This window comes from Drosophila yakuba, chromosome 2R, assembly GCF_016746365.2.
Source record: "Drosophila yakuba strain Tai18E2 chromosome 2R, Prin_Dyak_Tai18E2_2.1, whole genome shotgun sequence".
In the NCBI taxonomy this organism is placed as follows: domain Eukaryota; kingdom Metazoa; phylum Arthropoda; class Insecta; order Diptera; family Drosophilidae; genus Drosophila; species Drosophila yakuba.
Window position 1 is genome coordinate 10,678,863 of NC_052528.2, and position 22,436 is coordinate 10,701,298.

The 22,436-nt window shown below is 44.4% G+C and overlaps 1 protein-coding gene across 1 annotated transcript; it reads left to right on the plus strand.

Moving 5' to 3' along the window:
* The first annotated feature begins 4,423 nt into the window (after positions 1 to 4,423).
* On the plus strand, positions 4,424 to 19,829 carry LOC6530023 (polycomb group protein Psc). The gene is made up of 5 exons (XM_002090933.3): positions 4,424 to 5,361; positions 7,264 to 8,201; positions 11,121 to 11,211; positions 15,339 to 15,542; positions 15,675 to 19,829. Exons 2-5 carry the CDS (start codon positions 7,325 to 7,327, stop codon positions 19,318 to 19,320), a joined length of 4,818 nt encoding a protein of 1,605 aa, XP_002090969.2. The 5' UTR covers positions 4,424 to 5,361; positions 7,264 to 7,324; the 3' UTR covers positions 19,321 to 19,829.
* The last annotated feature ends 2,607 nt before the right edge of the window (positions 19,830 to 22,436 follow it).

Below are 22,436 nucleotides of genomic sequence, written 5' to 3' on the forward strand. Positions count from 1 at the left end.
AGAGCAGTGCGTATTGGGAAAACTCAACTGGTACATACAAACGCATGTATATTTGGATGTATGTATGTACTTTGTTGCTTTTGCTTTCGGCATGCGCCCTGAATGCACGACAACAACAACGAATACGAATCTCAAATGCTTGTGGGGATTGGGATTTCTGCTATGTGCGGTTCGTTTAAGAAAGAGGAGGGAAGGAGGACCTAAAGCAGAGAGAGGGAGTGAGCGCGAGTGAGAGAGAGGGAAACGAACGAGTGGCGACGTCGGCGGCACACAAATTAAACTTAAATGCCCCCCATTCACTTGGGATGCTGCTACCGGAGTTACTGTTGTTGCCCCAATCCTATTGTTGTTGTAGTCTCTCTTGCATTCGCTACGTTTAAGTTGTTGTTGTTATTGCCGCTGCGGACACGACTTTGGCTTGGCTCCATCGTCTTTTCACTGAGCGGCTCAAAACTACAGTGATGCCTCGATAGGCCCACACTAATGGATCTATATTTGTTATCCTGGATTCTAAGCTGGAATCCGTCTCTTGGCAATAGAACTTCGCATATTACGTAATAAGAAATGGTGATAATGGCAGACAGAGATGTAATTACTCTTCTGAAAAAGAATTAAATATTGATTTGGTCGTATAGTAACACAAACACTTAAAGGGCATCAAGCAACGCATATCTACTTATGTATGTACATACATACATGTTTTATAACCCTATTGGGTAGGGGATTCACTGTAACATTATATCTCTGCATAATTTCATAATTTCCGAAATTTCGGACATGTTAATATATGGATGTATTAAATCGGGGATGTGCATAATTAGTTATGTTCTTCTCTGGAACATACGTTACTGTCACCAATTTTAAAAGCAGATATAATATTAAACATTGAATTAACGTTGGTTTAATCGTTTTTTTGATTCCTATGATTTCGACTTCTTTAAAATGGGTTATAGCCATATTTTGTGTAAAACCCCTTGGTTATCCCCCAGTGGTTTAATACAGAGACCTGAAAATCTGATTTGCATAACCTTTCTCTTGCGGACAACAAACAGTTTGCCACTTGCGAGCTGGACTGTAGTTTCTCTTTCCCTAGCTGCCACGACTTCGACTCCAAGTCGGAATCCGAGTGCAAGACCGTCGCTTTATCGCATTTATTGCTTCATGGGGTCTCAATTAAGCTGTTAAAACCAGTTGGGGCAATCTATTGCCGGGCATTAAAGCCAATCAATAATTTACGTCCCTGTCTGCTGGAGTGGCACAGACCAGTGTCCAGCGTACAGGATGAGCTCAATCAGCCGCTGATGACGGCCGACTTAAGATGGCGTCCGTATGGGAGTCCAATCTTCTCCGGGTATCCCCAGTGCTCGGATATGCTTATACCCACAGTGGCCCGATGTCCGGCACACGCTGGAAGATTTCTACCAGGGATTAGCGTCAGTTCGAGTGGTTCTAATTGCCCAGAGAGACGGGCAATCGCCGGCGAATGGAATTGATACTCCATACTCCTGATGCGGATGGAAGCGGAGAAATTGGGCAAAAACGCGGGATATTCAATACACGTAATAAAACTCAACGGGGAGTCCGAATGCTTCACCCTCCCAATGCTAAAGGATCGCCTAATTGGATTTAACGACCAGTGCTGGAGGAAAAAGTACCTTTTAATTACATAATATCGATCCTAGTATGGATATTCCATGCTTTTAGCTAGCACAAATTGTAATTTACTTCCTAATTATACTTAAAAGGAACTGCAATTTGGTCAAAACATACTTCTTAACGAAAAGCTATGTATATTACACATAAACTGTGGAAAAACCACAGTTTTATTACAGAGATTACCCGCGAATTTAGTTTAAATCATATTTAAATTGTTTCTGAATCATTTGGCGTAGGTCCTGTAATTTTAACTTATTACCTCAAAACTCATAATTTTAACTAATTGCTGTTGTAAATACATTTTTAAAGTCACAAATATTTATAACATCTTTATAATCGCATATTTCGTAATAGTCATTTTCTTTTCGATCTTCGCACGAGCATTTCGTCCTCTAAAAGTATTACTCATCCAATAAAAATATTTCACTGTTTCTGATTCATAAGTTTACTAACTTATCGCATAGGATGACTCATATAATATAATCAAAGCTCCTGGAAAAAAACATTTTTTTTCAGATAATATTTATGAAGCCCAAAAAACCCCAAAAAAAAGTACGCCTTAAATTAATTACTGAAAGATAAATGGTTCACACATTTAATTGAAACCGTTAATTTGGTAAAACAAATATGTGTAGTGGTCTTTATTTAAGTCGCGAATGAATATTTAGTAATATAAAACTTAACAAATACTATTTTCAATATAAACGAGTAATATTGAATCAAATATTAAAAGGTTTCGGCAACTATTTAAAATAAATATATTTATATAAAATTATGTATATAATATATAAGTTAAATTTAAGTATTGTATTTAAAAACTTTCACTCAAATCTTTTCACCATCGGAATAATGTCTAAAATATTTTGTTTCAGCGGTGAAAAATAACATTGTGATTACTTGACTGATTACTATATGTACATATATTTACATATTGCGATTGTTTCATTACTTGGGTCCAGCATATAGCGCATTGTGGTAAAACCAAGTGAATTTTAACAATATATACGTACATTTACATATATGTTACAATACGTGTAGATATGAAGGAACTGAGGCTACCGAAAAAGAATCAAATTAATACCCGTCCAAAACGCTACTTACTTAGTCCATCACTACTGTAAAAAATGCTACACAAATCACAATACTATTATGATACTGTTAAAGTTGGTTTATTCACGCCAATTCTTTTTTTATACTTAGTTAAATTTTTTATCTAAAGAATTTTAAATATACCATAACATAATATTATAAATTACTATATAATAATATAAGATAATATACCAATAATATCATGTTATTCCATAATTCACAAGTTGTCAACATTACACGGTCGGCAGGTTAAGTATACTTAAGAGTATACTTATGTATACTTTCGAATCCTTAAAAAAGGTGGAAGAAAACGAAGTTCTGATTGAAAAACCAACTTGTCCTAAATCTTTACGGAACATACAGGTATCTCAATTCAATTCACACAATTTTTTACTGTCTTGGTGGTTAAATTAAAAAAAAAATTTTATATTAATGCATAAACATCGTTTTTTGCTTGCCGTATATTACTGCAAAGTAATTCTACAAATGTAACTATGTATATGTTTCCATCAAACTTTTACATTTAAAATTTCCAAACGGCTCTAGAGTTTCTCCCATTCTCCATTTTTAAATACTATAAGACTGGTTGAAGCAGAGGCTGTGTTTAAAATAAAAAATCTTAAAATAGGCTTTGTCTGTACCAAAATATCTTTAAAATAGGTTTATGTATGTGTATATGTATTTATAAATTTGGATCCTTTATAAAGGTATGACATAGCTTGTGGAAGAGGCTTAGACCATAACCAATCAATAAAAGTATTATAACAGAATGAAAAAAAGTTAACAAAATAGTTGCCGTTTTAAAACAACTCAAGATCTACGTACTTGATTTTTACTGCAATAAGACGAAGAGCAAATCTCATAGACGCTTTATCTGCGAGCTTCGAAGATTTGAGAATAATATTTAGTGAGAAAACTACTATTAAGAGGATAGGATCATTATAAATAAAAATATGCATAACGAACTCTTTACTCCCACGGCAATGATATTAATGGTGTTACTTTGCATTGAAAGTATCGTCATGGTACGGTTCCTTTGCTCGCAAATTATCCGTTAGATCTGCATTGTTACGTTACGTAGAGCAGTCTAACGGTTAATTCGCCAAGACGGAAACGAAGTTGCTGCTTTTATTGTTGTTGGCTGCCACTGATTGGAGAGCTCTTTCGCGCTCTCATTGTGGTTGTTGCTGTTGCTGCCGCTTCAGTGGGGGGCAAAACGTAAAAGGCAAAGGGAAAAGAAGCAAAAAGCCTTTCCAATTTGGGGGCAATAAAGAGTGTGAGAGCGAGAGGGGTGCAGATATAGACGTATGTACGCCTACGTGCAAATATGCGATTTCTGCTGACGGAAATTGCAAGTTGCGATTACATAGCCACTCATTCTACCTTGATTGCACATGGTCTTATGTATTCCGAAGTGTTTGCAGATGGATAAGAGCCCGTAAGAGTCATAAAACCTCTGCCATTTATGTGCAGCCCTTTGTTCTTTGTCCCCCTCCCTCTTTAATTTTCCGTTTGTACATAGAGCAACGAACAAAGAAACGGCTGGCAAAGCAAAAGAAAAAGAGCCAAATGACAACGTCGCAGTCGGCGTCGACGCAGGCAGTGGCAGCGAACGACGATGTGGCGACCGAAAAACAGAGTCAGCGAAGAGCGTTTGCTTCAGTGCAACACCAACATTCATCGAGAGCGGTTCGCCGACGCTTTGCGGAAAGATTTCAGAGCGAACGAGAGAGTCCGAGCGAGAGCGACGACGCCCCGCAACGAGAACAACACAAGAGCCGAGTGCGCGTGCGAAAGAGATAGCTAACGAGTTGTCCAGTGAGAGGCCGGCTAGAGCGAGACGGCCGATCAGTGTGCGAGCGACGAAAAAGAAAACAAAGATACTCGCCCAGAGCAGTTGGCTACCTGTCTTTGGCCTGGTATATAAGTGTGTGTATGCGAGAGAGAGTAAATAGCAGGCAACGCAGCAGTACATAAACGAAAAGCAGCGTGGTCGTTAGTCGAACAAAACTTCTCAAAGTGAACGGACGTGCGCGGTCGGTTGTTCCGATACTCTTGCTTTATCGCTATCCAAACAGAGTAAAGCGACCAATATAAATAACGAAACAAGAAACATGTGTTTATATGACAACCAGAGCTCAAAGCTTCAATTACAAAATAATATTTATAATAAATAAGCAATCTGAAGCCAATTTTCTTTGTGTGACAAATGCCGTAGCAGCGACAACAACAAGCACAACTACGTCGGTTGACTTATGTACGACGCGCGCGTTTAAGAGTGTGTGTGTGTGGGCAGAAAACATAGAGCAAAGCATAATACACAATAAAGGTGCCCGCAAAAGCAGAGCAGCCGAAAGTGCCAGCGCGTGTTGGTGTGGTTTGCCTGTGCAGGCGAAGTAGAAAGAAAATAAAATAAAATAAAAGTGAAGTGGAGTGGAGTGGAGTGGATTGGAGCATAGTGAAGAAAGAGAAGCAGAAACGCTGACTCAAAACTCAATTGTGGATTATTTACTTGGATTATTCCTCTTGCCATTGGATTCTATATGTTTACAAGGCGACCACCACGATGCCAATTAACTGGCTGGATTATTAGTGGATTAAAGATTGGATACAAAGGTACATGATTGGCGTTAACCAACACTTCTCTCGACCGGCAGCTGTTGCGCTCTGCCCCCCACCCAACACAGCCCCGCTCTCTGTGTTCCCTTCTCCCTTATGACCCCCTGTTTCTCTTTCTCTGTTTTTGTGAGAATTTCGATTGGACACACGGTAATTGAAAAAGGGGAGCATGAGAATTCGAGTGTGTGTGACTGATATTATTTTTTTACTGCTATTTCATTTGGCAACGTTTTTGTTTTATGCTTATGTACTTCTTTCTTTGAATGAAAGTAATATGCCAAAGTGTGTTTGTGTGTGTGTGTGCGTGCTTGTGAAAGAGGAGATAAAGCCGCAGTCTCGGTTCTGCATTCTCCGAATTTTCGCTGGCTTGTTGTTTTTGCTTTTGCTGTCACAGTCTCGCGTTTCCCTTCTTTCAACTTCCCTTCGCATCCCTACCCACACACATACACAAACATACGCGAGCACATAAACACACGCACACCATACACAAATGAGAAATTCCGCTGCTTTTTTTTATTATCCTTTTCATGTGGTACTCACTCACATTTTTTGCGCGCGCGAGAATCCCTGAGACTTTAAACACGGCAATGGAATGGTTTCGAAAAAAGAAAATAAGAAGGGAAAGGGCCAACAGAAGGGTTCCCTCTTTTGGCATAGCACTTAAAAGTGATGTAAAAAGGATTTAAAGAGGCCTGCTGGCAATTTCCTTGCGCCCTCTCGCATATACAGTCATTCATATTCCATTGCCATATTCTGTGCACAATATACTTTTCCATATTTTGTGTGCCCCCGGAGTTGAAAAAGTTGTTCCGAAAAGTTTACCGTACGTACCTTGACTTTTTACTGGCGCGTTGATGCAAAAACAACTTGAAGTTGTTTGAAATATACATTTTGTTCGACGCCCCCACATCAACCGCCGCCCCACCTCCTTCCACTTTCAATGTACTTGGCATCTGGTTAAAACTCCACTCGGCACTCTTCACTCTCCCCCCTCCTGCACTCCATCCATCCGTAATAAAACAAAGCACCCCTGTGCAGCTCAGTTCCCCCCTTTCGCTCCCCCGAGTGCTGTGCATTTCAATATATTCGACGTAGGCATTCCCATGGCAACTACAACATCCATTATCGAGGGCCCCACATCCATCGACTGATTGCAAATAATAGCTGCCAGATTGCGACTCCTTTCTGTCTACTGCTCAAGTCCCACAAGCTTTAATTTGGGACATCATGTCTGGGTATAAATGCATTTTGATTTCTTTGGGCTTAAGCGTCCTCTAGCGCATGAAACTTTCTTTACATATTTCATTAAAAGATAAAAATCAGTCAAAGCATTCACCATACTCTAGAAGTTAAATGATCTTTAAGTTCAATTAAAATTTGGCTTATTTAAAAGATAGAAAGTTCTTTAGTTTCATTATTCATATTGAGTCAGTCAGCGGTTTTAAATAACAAAAATAAAACATTTTCTAAGCAAATCTGTTATAATTTGTTATAACGATCATTGTAGAAACTTTATCACCATTCCAACTATGCATGCATATTAAAGCTGATTCACGAAGAATGATGGACAAGAGTAGATTGCAGCGAGGAAAAATACGATCCCACCGAGTTCATTAACTCTGCGAGTTTTCCCAGAAAATGTATATTTCCCTTGCTCCATTATTCTTTCGTAAACAGCGAGGGGCGATTGGAGCTTTAAGCTTCTCCCCATCAACGAAGCTACACAGATATATGTAGCTTCAGCTTATTGCTTTCTGCGGCTCAACCGCTGATTTATTAATAATCTTCAGCACGCTCTCGTCTCAAGTCGATTTTCGTTTTCATTTCATTTTCCATTTTCTATGCGCTCGCTCCTTTATTCGCATTTAATTCCAACTTCTGGCATTATCTATTTTGCAGATTGACGCTTGTGCGAAAAACAAAAGCGAATTTTTAGCGGCGAGAGTGTATTATTATTACTATGATGACGCCAGAGTCGAAAGCAATACAGCCTGCAGCAACAACAACAAAGCAAACAGCGGAGGCAACACCAGAAGCAACAGCAACAACAACAATGGCTCACACACAACAAAAGTCGCAGTTGTCAACGTTGGCGAAAGCAACAACAACATCAACAACATCATCGACAACGACAACGAATAAGGCGGCCAAAAGCGTTGTCAGCAATGCAAATAGCAGTGGCAACAATTCAAGCAAAAAGCTGGCTTTGTATCAGTCCCAGAAAACAACAACAATAACTGCGACGACGACAACAACAACACCAGCAGCAGCAGCAGAAACAGCAGAGGCAACAACTAATGCTGATAAAATGCAAAAGCAACAGCAACTGAAGCAGCTACTTTTTGCCGCCTGCAGCATTAAAGTAAAAAGTGAAAACACATTAGCAACTACTGCGAATGCAGCAGCAGCAGCAGCAGCAACAACAGCAACAGCAGCAACACAACTTGCCACGGGCAAAGCGGCAAAAACAATATTAGAAAACGGCATCAAGAAGGAATCCACGCCTCCGGCTGTCGAATCCGTTGAGGCCTCCTCCTCATCTTCATCCTCCTCCTCCTCGTCCTCCTCATCATCGTCCTCGTGGCCGACGACAAGGAGAGCCACTTCGGAGGACGCCAGCAGCAATGGTGGCGCCTCCGCCGAGGAGGAGAAGATGGAGGAGGATCAAACGGGGGCGGTGGCAACAGCGTCTTCAACGGCGACAACGACTTCCGATTTGGCCACAACTTCAAGGCCACGCCCCGTCCTTCTAACGGCCGTCAATCCGCACATCATCTGTCACCTGTGCCAGGGATATCTGATCAATGCCACCACCATCGTCGAGTGTCTGCACTCCTGTAAGTATCCTTCCGCCGATAAAGTTCATCAAATTGTATTCTAGCTGTGACGTGGACTTGCACAAGTCAATAACCTTTGAGTGGCCATGAGATACAGATACATATACATATATATAGATTTTTTGCACTTTATTTCGAACTCCTAATGGTTCTAATTCAAACTACCCTGTTAATGGAATTGAATGAATGCGTTCGTTATTCTTAGTCTCGCATTCATTTCACTTGAGCAGTTTCAAACGGAAACTTTAAGAACTTGGACAAGTTGTTAAAAGTTCGTCTGTACAATTCAGCTTGATTTAAACTATTACAAGTTAATCTATGAGTTTAATAAAATTTATAAATGTTTATATACGTTTGGATTCACTTTAAATGCTTACCGACTAATACGAAAATAATTGCTTTTCGTTGAAATCTAATTTTCCAAAGTTCCCCAACAAGTTTACATAAATTAAGACACAACTTTTTTCATCAAGATATTAAAAACGAGAGCTACAAGAATATGTAAAGCGGTTTTGTCGGTACATTTGCAGCTCAGAGTAATTAGAATTGGTATTTTAGGGGTATTTAGATTTTATCCCATAAAACCATCGCCCAATGTCCAGGGATTGGGAAAAGTAGCAGCTAGTAATCGCTGCGCCTTAATTATAATGCCAACTGCCGACTGCCGACTAAGGCCACCATCCCCGCCAAATTCCATTTCCAATACCCATACTCAAATGTCTAGATGTTCTGCAAAATTGCCTAGACGCGATGAGTTATGTTCGCTTCGGGGGGCGGAGGATTACGCCAGGGCGCGGAGCAGGAGCTGCATGGTGTGGCAGCAGAAAGTTAAGCAGAAGGAGAAGCAGGAGGAGGAGGTGGAGGAGCAGGAGCACGAGGGTTGGGCGGGTCGGGGCAGGAACACAGACGACACGCAGATGTTGCCGGGCGATAAGTTTGTGGGCACATTAATGGTCCCGGCCTCGAAAGTACTTAGCTCGATTGATTGAGAAACTGTTGAGGCGGTTGGGCGAGAGATGATCCTATCCTCTCCCAGAGCTCCGTTGGTAGAAACCCCGGTTGCGTTATCAACGGTACAGATATTAACACAACATTAGCATTCAGGCGGGGGACTAAACGCCATAAAACTAGCGAATGCGGCCATACATCAACAGCCATTCATTCGGTTCTCGGTTCGTTCAGATATTAAAAGTTTTCCCCTTTTTGCAGCGTAAGGTTAATTTCCCATTCAGCCGCTTCATTCTTGTTTTTTTTTTTCCAAACTCTGTTGTCCGTACGTCCGTCCGTCCGTAAATCTGGCAACCAATGTGTTGATAATGGACACTGGATACATTTGGTCAGGCTCATTTAAATCTGTTGGGTCGGCAGGGACGCAGAGATATACATGCTTACGTATGTAGAGCACCCGGGAGTCCCATCTAACTGTCAAACGAACCGAACCAAAACAAACCTGGGCGGAGTGGGGACGCCGGACACTGGACGGTGGACGGTGGACAGTGGACACTGGACATAGTGGACTGTCGGTGGACTGTCGGTTTACTGCTGACCGGACCTGGAACTGGGACCCAGGCAAAAGCAAAAGCAAACCAACGCCGAAACCAAAAGCAAAGCAAAGGCGACGCAGAGCAAGCAGAGCAAACCAAACCAAACCGAAAACCGGACTGTAGTAGCAACAGCTGCCTTCGCAGGGTGCACTGCGAGAAATTGGGAAACTGTTTCCAACATGATTGTAGAACTACTTGAGATGTGAAAGAAAAGACGTTGAATAAATAATATAAATATGTTATATTTAGTTTATAAACAAGATACTAGACTCAGAACATTAAACTCAGCATTACTCATTATCCTCAACCGTAACTGCTAGATGATGAGTATGATGTATTTAGTCAAATATTTTAAATATTAAATATGCTTATTAGATAGTTCATGAACTCATTAAAACTATATAAGAATAATTGTGATCGAGACAAACTTGTAGTTCGAAGTTCAAAGTGTGTTTGCACTTACCATAAGCGTATGGTATTTCTCTCAGTGCCCCGATGCTGCTGCAACTCTTGCAGAATGCTGGCTGCTGTTGCTCTCCCCATTCGAGGCCATTTGGCGGGCAGTAAAACCATTTTTTCTTTTTGCTGGCTTGCACACGCCACCGCCCCAAAAGCGCCCAACTGCCGCCCCACTAAACCGCCTGCTCTTTGTTTTTTTTTTGCCAGCTCAGTGCGAATTTTTGCTTGTATTTCGCTCGGTGTGTGCGTGTTTTTTTCATTATTATTATTTCGGCATTGGACCAAAACTGACGGACAAGCGTAACAGGCGGCGGGCCAGCTTGGACTGACTGGCTGACGGTGCTGGCGACCCCCAGTGGACTGTCCTTCGCCGCCTGCTTTATGCAGACCCCACCCACTGGGAATCGCCATGGTCTGCTGCTGGGTGACAGTTGTAGCGGGCAGGATATTCAGGGGAAAACTGGGGAAAAGTGGCCAGCAATGTGGCGGGGGGACGTGGCGGGGGAGCAGCTACGCAGACACGGAGGGAGAGACACTGCCCTGCCATTGACATTAAAGTCAAAACAACTTTTTTGCTGCACGCGGCACTCACTTTGCCTTGAAGGTTGTGTTTCCATGTTTAATGCTCTGCCCCTTGTTTCATCCTTCGTCCTTCGTCCTTAGTCTTTCGGCTGTTTGTGTTTTTTTTCCCTTTTGGCTTTGATTGCGTTTCCGTTCCATTTTATGGGGTGGTGCTGGGTGGTTGACTGGCTGTGTGGGTGTATGGATAACAGCAATGGTTTTACATCAATCGAAGCATCGAAATCTGTTGAGTTTACTTATTTCGAATGCCGTGTGCATCGTTATTTGCCCATTTACCTATTTCGCGTACCAAAAGCCCTCTAATTTATACTCGTCTTTTCCGCACTCTTTTCAGTCTGCCACAGTTGCCTCATTAATCACCTGCGAAAGGAGCGCTTCTGCCCGCGCTGCGAGATGGTCATCAACAACGCCAAGCCGAACATCAAGTGAGTATATGCAAGTGCTCTTATGTATCTGAATCTGAATCTGTATCTGTATATGTAGTAGCTACAGCTATGTGCTTGTAGCTGTAGCTATGTCGATGTATCTGAATCTGAATGGATGCTCCTCGCAATCGTCTGTCTTTGACAACAGGCGATTAGATGATAGATACATAATGCAAGGTCGTGGGCTGCGGGGGGGCGAAAGGTGCTTGAGATTGCGATTCGTCGCTGTCTGGCTGAAAGTAAGTGGTAGCTGCTCCAGCCAACCATTCTGACAGGCCCAGATGGATCTTTAATGGGCACAGCAGCGATGGCTGATAAAAGAGGGCTAAGTAAATTATTCAAGTTCTTAGCGAAAGTCGTCTGCTCAATATTTTATGCGTTGCAAAGATGACGATGTCAAAGGACGAAATGGGTTTTTGCTACTCTCATTAATCAATTTGCCTGTTTTCATAACCAGTTGACAAAAATGGTAATAAATTAAACCCGGAAGTACACGGTTAGTTGCGCATTATGTGCAGGTAAACTTCGCGAGGTAATTTCACTTCCTTGCCAAATAAAAGAGGATTTAAGCTGCTGGTCCCAAGGTCCACTTAATCCCACTTTTGTGCGGTGTCAAAGGGCCAATTGTGAATGACGTCTTTATTGAGAAGGTGTCTCGTCTCTGCGAAAAGCATTGTGTGTGAGATGATGTCTGCTGTGCTGACTAATATAATCAGAAAATCAGTACAAGATTAGTTCCTTTCATTTTCTCGCTTTTCCGCCGATTTTCCCGCCCACCGCCAGCGTCACGGGCTGTGGAGACTCGCTGTAGCTTATAGCAATTTGGTTTTAGTTCGCTGTGAGATTGATTTTCCCCTGGGGGAAAGGAACTTTTGGACCGGAGTAGTTTCTTCTTAAATGTTTCTTCTCGGACGCCACAACTTTTGGCATTTTGCGGTGGGTGAGCGAGCGGTGACGTACGGTATCAATGGTTTTCCCTCTACCAAAATTGCGAGCGGGGGAAAAACTTGATCAAAAACCTTTGGCCTAAGTGTGCTGGGTGCTGGTGGCTGATGGCTGATTGGGCCAAGAAAATGCCTGCCTGTGCGCTCCTATTCCACCTTTTTGCAGTAAACTTTTCGCCTGTGGTTAACTTTATTTGAGGCAGCCAGTCCAAGCATTTTCGGGAATCTCCAACTGTCTCGTCTGGCACGTTTCAATTCATTCCATTCCATTTCGCTGGGCGTAATGAAAAACACGTTTCATGTTCCGAGCCGAGAGCTGAACCAGCGAATATATCTATTTAAGCCTTGTGGCCCCCGGACAACTTTAATGGGAGTCTGTATAGAAAACCACCCGCTGGCGCTACCCCCGCAGACCCCCTTTGCCCTGCCTTCCTGGTTTACCCCATCCACAGTTCAAGTGGCACGTTGTAATCGCTGGCACACACAAAGAGATAATGAATACAAATTCAAAGAGCGGCGATATCGTGGGCAGAGGGCTGAGTAAATGAAGAGCAGGTGAATGAATGAATGAACGAACCTTTTTCGGCTGCTGCTGCCACTTCTGCCACTGCCACTGCTGGCCAAATGGTGTGAAGTGGTGCCCTATGGACTGGAGCCGGTTACACGGAGATAAAATAATGAGCCATGTACAATATAGCCCCGAAACCGAACTTGCATAATAACTCAAATTAAAGTTGAGGAACAACTTTCCCAAAGCGAAAGATTTGGAATGAAAACGTATTTTTCTTTTTACCTTTCGTGTCCTGATTAAATCAATATGTTGTATTTTTTCTTCAAAAAAAAAGTCGCATTCAATTTGTAATATTATTTCTTCTGCCAAAGTGCTCTTCATTGCTCGAAGCTCTTTAAATAGAAGTTAGATAAACAAACGCATACCGAGAATTATAAGAATCAACAAAGTTCGATTTGGGGATCGCGTTTACCTGTTGGCCCCTTTGCAAACGATCTTTCTTTCTCGCCGTGTAGATATAGTTGTGAAGATATAGCGGGGATTTCGGTGGGTTCTATAAACAAGTGCCCTTTGTACGCCGCTGGCCATGTTTTCCATGAATTTTTAGTAGTATTGTAGTGGAAGTCTCGAGTCTCCAATTAAATTTATTGCAAAAGTTTATTGTTTAACCCGCCGAACGAAGGGGAATCGAGGGGACATAAAAGGAGATGGAGATGTAGAAGGAGATGAGGGCACAGCAGCGGGATCACAAAAGAAAACTGGGCTCAGTTTGTCTTTACAAAGGTAAACACAAAATAAAAGCGCTGCGAAAAAACTAAGTAAAAGAAAAACAAAATGAAATGGAATGAAATGAAATGAAGTCCGCTAAACTGAACGAAGCGAAGCTGAACTGAAAGTTTCAACAGCTCTTTTGTATGTGTGGCAGGGGCCGGCCGGCCATGTTCTTATTGCTTTTACGGCCCCCAAATCAACTGATACTCTACTCGTTCGTATATATACCCTGCAAAAGCCAAGAGAAAAGAACAACACGAAACTGCAGCGACACGCAGTTCCAAGAAAACCGAAAACAAATCCAAGTGCGGCCGAGATAATTAACGGGCGTGTCTTGCTTGGCGATGGCTCGAATTTGCCGTCGGCCAAAAGCGACGACGACGACGACTGGCAGCAGCTGACAACAACAAAAGGCAACAAAAAGACAAAAAAAACAGAAACAGAAAAAAAAACCAGGAACTACCATGATAATAGCAGCTATAACAACAACTACAACTGCTGTGCTGAGTGACAGGCGCGCGAGCGAGGGAGAAAGAGCGAATGCCAAACAGTCTGGCTCCTGTTGAATTCCTTTCCTTACACAGGACTCCTTTTCTTCCTGCCATCCTTGCAACTGGCAGCCAAAAGTGCCAGCCAAGAAAGATAGAATAAAGCGAACGAAAGTCTACTTAGAATAATCGGATTGTTATAAACAGTGTTTTTAAACAATAAACGGAAACGTGTTCAAGGTGGTTTACCCAATAATTGCTCCAAGATAATAGTTCTGAAGTTCTTTATAACCTTATTGCGCGAGCAGGAGTATCTTTATTTGTATCTTATTAAATTCATTCAATGCCTTACGTTAATATAATCATCACAGTGATAAAATATCTCTTATGATCTTACCTAAACTGCGATATTATGTAAACGCATATATTTTACAAGCACCAACTAATTAACTAGATAAATACGTTTTCGAAACTGAAAGTTACTGGAGTAGGATCTCCTCCTTATCGCTCATCCCTCATTTGATAGTTAAATTAATATTATTGTATGTGAGAGCATACGCCTGAATAGATCGATTGGAGGAGATAACCCCTTGCCACTCGGCACTGATCGATAAATTTATGGCCCTGGGTTATGTAAATGGGACCCGGAGCAGTCGCCGTCGTGCCATTTCCACATCCAGATCCCAGATCCAGATCCCGAGTCTCCGATGCCTTGGTCCTCACCCCATCCCCCCTACGCCAGTGCCCATAGCCTTTCATCTTCCTCGGTTCTATTCAAGACCTTTTTCGGTCTGCGTCTTGCGTTATTTTGGTTGAAATGATTGAAGTGAGCGCCTGGCTGCCCGGGGCCGTAGATGTTTTTAAAGACGTCTTAGGGCCAGAGTTGCTCGGTTCCTGTCTCAGTTCGTCTCTGTGTGTGTGTGTGTGTAAGAGAGTAGTGTGTGAGTATCTGGGGGGAAACCACCACCACAGCACCACCACTATCACTACAACGACCATCTACCATCTACCGTCGTCACCAGCGCATGCCAAGGAATACATAGTACCGTCCCTTGCCTTTCCATCACTTCCCTTATTTTTTGTTCGCTTTTTGTGTTTGTTGCGTGCCATTGAAGCAATAGAAAATTGCATCTGCCGCCTAATTTGTACAGACTGTTCACTCGCTGTCCCTGTCTCTTTTCCTCGTGCGCTTTGTGTGCCTCATTTCCGCGCCAAGGAAGTTGCAAGTCCTGTCCCGACTCTTTGGCTTCTGTGTGTCCTCATCCACGGTGACTTTTCCCATTTCCCGCTCGCCTTTGTCTGCGTTCCATTTCACTAAGCATGCACGCAGGTACCCCATCCCGAACTCCAACCCCAATCCTTATTTATATATATAGCAAAACCTAATCCATCGCTCGCCTTCTTCTTTTGCAGATCGGACACCACGCTCCAGGCGATAGTGTACAAGCTCGTGCCGGGCCTTTACGAGCGGGAGCTGATGCGCAAAAGGGCCTTCTACAAGGATCGTCCCGAGGAGGCAGCCTTGGCCACGCCCGAGCAGCGAGGCGATGATACGGAGCATCTGATCTTCAGTCCCTCGGATGACATGTCGCTGTCGCTGGAGTACGCCGAATTGGGGTATGTACCATGTAGCTAATATACTTTATGAAACATATCCGAAAACTAACCCTGTATAAGCGCTAGTCATCATTCCTTTGCACTATATTAATCTGAGACTCTTTTCTTTCTACCCTTTGCTTTCGTCCCCAGGGAACTGAAAACCGATTCCGAGTCTGAGTTGGTGGACACATTGCGTCCGCGGTACCTTCAATGTCCGGCCATGTGCCGTGTCAGCCACTTGAAGAAGTTCGTCTACGACAAATTTGAGATTGATGCCCAGCGTTTTAGTATCGACATTATGTACAAAGTCAAGACCATCGTGCTGCTCGACTACTACACGCTTATGGACATCGCCTACATCTACACGTGGAAGCGGGATGCACCCATGCGGTTTTACTACCGTGTTTATGAGTCGCCGCAGCCGCTGGTTAAGCCGGCTCCTCGTCGAGTGCTGCCACTGACCCTGGAGAAGCAGGAGAAGGAGAATCCAGAGCAACAGCTGCCAGTGGAAGCCTCTTCTACGACGGTGGAACCTTTGCCCCTGCCAGTGGAGCAAGCAGTTAAAGCTTCCATTAAAGTGGAGGAGCAGGAGACCAACAAGGAAGTCGTGAAAGAAGTGGTTAAGGATGCGGCAACCGCACCCACGACGGAGACACTGAAGCTGGTGATCAATCGAAATATGCTGGACAAGCGTGAGAAGAGTCACTCTCCACAGATGAGCTCGAAATCGTCCTCGAAGAGTTCTCCCTCCACTCCCGTTTCGTCTCCCTCGGAGCCCAATATCAAGCTGAAGATCGATCTCTCCAAGCAGAACAGCGTCACCATTATCAATATGTCCGATCCTGAGCGCAGAGAGATAGTGAAGCCCCTCAAGCCCGAGAAGGAGTCCAGGTCGAAGAAGAAGGACAAGGACGGAAGTCCCAAGTCGTCAAGCAGCTCCAGTTCCTCTTCCAGTGGAGAGCGCAAGCGTAAGAGTCCCAGCCCGCTGACGGTTCCTCCATTGACCATTCGCACAGAACGCATCATGAGTCCAAGTGGAGTGAGCACCCTGAGTCCAAGAGTGACCAGCGGAGCGTTCTCGGAGGATCCCAAGTCGGAGTTCCTTAAGTCGTTTGCTCTGAAACCCATCAAGGTGAAAGTAGAATCACCGGAGAGGTCGTTGAACAACAGAGCCATCACCCCGCCTTCGCCTTCGGTGCAACAGTCCCCCTCACCCAAATCGAAGGGTAACTTGGACGACAGCATTCTCATGAAGCCGCCCAGCTGCATGCCTCCCAAATCCATTGCATCATCGAAGAGAAAGAGCAAAGAACCAGTGAAGGCGGTGTCCAAAAAGCCCAAACTATCGCCGCCTCTTCCAACGGTGGACTTTAAGATACGCCTGCCCGCCACCAATGGCAGTTCTCCAGGCTCCGCGTCTCCCAAAATAGAAAAACCGCTGATGCCACCGCCGGCAAAGCCGCCAATGTTGGCTCCCCGGAAACTGCAGCCCTCCACCCAGCTTGCGCCGCCTCCATCGCCAATGCATCATCATGCCGGCGTGCAGATGTCAGCTCCTGGTAACCGGACACCCATCGCCAAACGCTATCAGCCTATTTTACCCAAAGCTTCGCGTCCAAATCCCTTTGCCAATATTCCAAACGATGTCAATCGATTGCTCAAAGACGCTGGTACCGAAATCAAGTCCATTGGTGGAGGATCGGTGGAGAACAGCAGTAACTCTGCCCAAAAGCCACATCTGTATGGACCCAAGGGAGACGCTAAGATGGGACCACCACCGTTGCCTGCAACCACCCCAACTCAGGGTAACAAAAACCTTGGAAAGCAGGGAGGCAACTTGCCGATGTCAGCGCCCAACAAGGGTAACAGTTCCAACAACTATCTCAATCTGGCGCTGTTCAACTCCAGCAAGTGCAAGGGCAAGGAGGCGCCACCTGGCTGCCGCACGCCCATGTACACACCAAATTCGCCCATTTACTCGCCCAGTTCGCCGCAGTATGTGCCCAGCTACAATATTCCCACAATGCCCACCTATAAGTACACCCCGAAGCCAGCGGCCAATTCTGGAAGCGGAAACGGAGGCACTGGGAGCTACCTGCAGAATATGTTGGGTGGCGGAAATGGAAGTGGATCCCTTGGCGGATTGTTCCCATCACCGCCCACCAAGTCGGATCAGAATACCAATCCAGCTCATGGAGGCGCTTCTTCAGCTTCGCAATCTGGAAGCAATGGAATGGCGAATAACAATATCTATATGCCCAATGAAGATGCACCCGAAAAGCAGCAGGTGAAGGTCAAGTCTCTGCTGAACTCGTGCAACATCAATATCCCCTCCTCGCTTTCGATCACCATCTCTCGGGACAACGGCGATTCCTCGTCACCCAGTAATGGCCAGCATCCGAAACACAAAAGTCCGGTCAACAACTACATTGAGATCGTTAAGCTGCCCGATCAGCCACAGGATCAGGTCCAGGCTGCCAAGGAGGCTCAGAAACGGCAGTCACCACCTGCTGCCGGTCCAGGACCTCTGGCCGCAAAGTTGCCGCCGCCGCCACCATCCAAAGCTATTCCTTCGCCGCAACATTTGGTGTCGCGCATGACGCCGCCACAGCTACCCAAAGTGGCCACTCCTCCGCCTCCAAGTGCTCCTCGTGTGATTACACCACCAAAAACATCGCCTCCTGCCAATGCCGCAAAGGTAACGCCTTTGAAGCCAGTGCTCACGCCTACGCAGGCGGATAAGAAGACGCCCAGCCCGGAGAAGCGAACCGCCGCCCAGATGGGCAGTCATTCGCCAACTGCCAGTGAAAACAAATCGCCCAAGGGAGGAGCAGCTGGAGTGGCAAATTCGGCGGCGGGCGCCCAGAATGGAGATCCAGCGGCCAAGAAGTTCCGACCCATCCTGCCCCGCCAGAATGGCATGCCTGAGCTGGCACCGAAGCTTCCCACTCTGGCGCCCTTCGTCGGTTTCAACCCACTGCAAAATGCAGCCGCTGGCAAGAAGGTGCCGCCTAGCAAGAAGTCACCTAATGCCGGAGCCACTGTCCATCAGACCGGCCAGCAAAAGCTAGCCAATGGTGGACAACAGCAGCAGGCGCAGCAGAAAACCAGTCCGCCACAGAAGAATCAACAGCAGGTCAAGAAGGCGACGAAGAATCCTACGCCACCGCCTCCATCCTTGCCGGCAGTCGGTAAAATGATGCCCCATCCCGTGATGCACAGCCAGAATGCTCCGCTAAGTATCGCCTCCAGCGCCAGTGCTGCGGCAGTCGCCTCGGGACAATTGGACCTGAGCAACTTCCTCAAGGAGAACCTGAGGCGGGTGCATGCGGCGCAAGCGGCGCAGGCTGCCCAGGCGGCGGCCGCTGCCAACCAGTCGAATATGATGTACAACCTGGCCCAAATGGGTCACATGACTCCAGCGATGTACAACTACCAGCAGGCATACTTCATGGAGCAGTTGTCGCGGATGCAGCGCGCCGGAAACGAGGTATTCAACGATTACCTGCAAAAGTTAAAGACCGCCACTGCTGCAGGTGGAGGTGGTCCGGCAGAAGGGGAGCTTAAACCCATGCTGCCCACCGTCACGTTGCCCAGTCCAGGAGCCACTCCGCCGGCAGCCAGCCCCAAAACATCACCACTGCCCGCCGGAAAGCTTACGGCAGCGGCCACGGCACCCCAAAGCAAGACGAACAACAGCAGTGGAGCAAATGCACGGCAGCAGACGGCGGCCACCGGCAACAACGGAGCACCAGTATCCGCCGCCTCCTTGCCACCGGCCACCAAAAGCAAGTGAAGCAAGGAGTCGTCGCAGTTCCAGTCCCAGTCCCAGTCCCTCGTAGCTTGTAGCTCTAATTAATTTTTAAAGACCTTGTTTTAGTTATTCATTTACGTTACCCGTTTGTTCGTTGGCGCTATGGCAGAGTCCACGACCAGAACCAATTCCTCGCCCTAATTACGGTGGCACGGAATCCAACCCCTGCACCTGGGGGTGGATTCTCCTCACCCAAAAAAATGTTACACAGTCCAGCCGAGTGTATGCTGCCCTCGGTAGTAAGCCAACGCTCTGTATATATAAAGATATAAACATATTTCTAGATGTAAGAGAGTTGTATTAAAAATAAACGGAGGATAAGACAGCGATTCAGAATCGATATGTATGCAGATATACGAATACGAATTATATTTATTCATAGCCGTAAGCGAAGTTAATCCTAAGTGTACATAGCAGCCGTAAGATAGAATTTGTATAATCTTTTCTATGTAAAATCAAGCGGAAAAATAGAAATCTAATTTATGCGAAAATCGTTGACGTCTTTTACTGCCACTTCCTAATTCCCAATGACTTTAGCTCTCGCACACTTAAACACACACACACACGCACACACGCAGAGCTGGAGATGGACAATGGACTGGTCCAATCCCAACGCTAATCAACTGGCCAAGGTCAGAGGTCGACCTTCCCCGCAGACCGACCGCTGCGTTTCGAGCGTTTCTAATCTGCCAATTCCCACTGAACGTCTGGGCGACGGGGAAAAAAATGTCGAAATGTCTTTAAAATGAAAAATGTCCGAGCATTTTGAACATTCGACCATCGGACGGACACAAAGGGAGTTGGGAGTAAAGATTATATTGGGTTTCTCGACAGCACGGATGCGGACACCGTGAAACCGGGCAGAGGGACGGGAGAGGACGTGCTGGCTGGATTTTCTTGTCGCCGTTTCGAAAAATTCAATAAAAACGATTGGAAATTCTGTGGCCTTTGTTGTTGCTTCGCCCTTCGCCTTTTTACCTTTATCTTATTCTTTTCCTGCTTTTCTGCCGGTTTTTGCAAAGTTTCCGATTTCAGAAATAGGCAATTTTCACGAATGTGTCCCAAAAGAAAACCAATCCGACGTCTCGAACCTAATTCGTATAATGAATGTGATATGATAAGAGGCATTGGGATGAAAGGGATGAACCAAAGATCTTTCCAGAGGGGTAGAGATTAGGTGAAAATTGCTCGCCGCCTTCAGAGATTTATGTTGCACATGCGGTATGTGGTAACGTTCGCAGGCGGGGGCTCCACTTGGCTACGAAAACAATTAACATATGATTCCGAAAAGGAAAGCTATCTGGGGGATCATCATCTGGGCTCCATAATTTATACGATTGTGCGGTTTGAGCCAAAAACTCCAATTACAATAATTAAACAATGCGCCCCTTGGCGCAGCGTTTACCTTTTCTTGCCTCGCAAAAAAGGTGCAAACCGCACGCATGTGCCCCCAATTTCCCCCCTCCGTTTTCCACCAGCTCCATGCTCGTTTTTCCGCCCCAAAGTGGGCGGGGCCCATATGAATACGAGCACCAGCTTAATACGCCCGGCTTTTAGCGCATTAAATGAGCATTTATAAATCATTGGAGATGCGAAAGTGGGCAGCTCAGTGGCAATTAGACATGCAGCATGTCCCTCAGGTAGAAAGTCCCCCCCACGTGGGATACTTCCCATATGCTATTCGAAACAATAACAATGAATATTACATTTCAAGTGCTACGCAAGTTACAACTTCCTCAACGAGCGGGTGAACAAATAAAAGAAACATAACACAATATTTACCAATTTTACGAGATGGTTCCCCAATGTATGATTATTATGCAGCAGTAGGACAATATCTAGCTTAGCACATCATTTTCTTATAAATAATTCAGCACTCGCTTGGCATAAAAACGTTGGCAGGGATGTCCTACAAAACCATTTTTTATTCACTTGAAACTAATAAAATGATGGTATTGGGAATATAAAACAATCTACCGTTTCTTCGGAATATTATAACAATGCAATTGTTGGTTTAGGTTAAAGTGTTTATTTGGGAGCAATCATTAGAAAATTATTTGGAAAATAAAGTTGGTTTAAATGCCATTTACAATTTAATAATGATTTCTTTCTTGGATTAGCCTAAAATATGCTTAGGAATTTGAAATGTTCTTAATTCAGTGCTGCATTGGATCTTCGAGATCCTTTCTCAAAAAAACTTGAAGAAACTTTAACTTACTGTCATGCTCTTTGGTCTGTTTAAAAACGATTAAATTATGAGCTTCGTCTGCACTTTTCATTCATTGACAACCCCTAAAAACTGTATAAAGTATATGAATACAAACAAAATATTTAAAGTGAATCAAAATATATATCTCGCGACTCGCCTGGTGTTTGCATTCAAATTCTCGAGTCTCAAAAGCCATCCACAGTCTGTCGATTTCCAACCAATTTGCGCTGGAAAAAATGCGATTCATTTGCGATAAATAAAAGCTTTAGAATTAAACGAAGCCAATAAATCTAGCGGACACATGGAAGGTCTCACACCACCGAATTCCACTCCCTTCAACATTTCAACTTGTTGAAGCTTGAATCTTGAATCTTTTGCTGGTGTATTTGAATGAATTAATCCAGTTCAGTCGGCTGCATCTAAAGTGTCTCACCGGCAATTTGTCGTTGACATCGAAAAAGTGGCGCAATTCATTGACAGCCCGGCCTCACTTCACTTTGTGGTTCCTGAATGTTTTTCCTGGCCCAGGGGCATAATTAAATTTACACTTGGATAGATTAATAGCATAGGGTACTTTAAGCGGTGGCAGAATATTGATTTTATGCTTAAAGGACATTCCCAACTACTGCGCCGAGGTTATTGCAAACACTAAATAGGTTAGTATGAACTTTTGCCTAATGAATCTCACTTTTAATACACGTAGGTAAGTAAGAGTAAAACTGATTATAACTATAGTCAGAGAACTTTTCTCTACCAACTAATACTGTAACTGTGCTTATGAAAACTAAGTATCTTATTAATGGTGTGTCTTTATTTGTTAATTAGTTTAAGTTACAAATGGTAGAAGCTAACATGCATTCTCCAGTCTCATTAAATCGTTTGCATAATT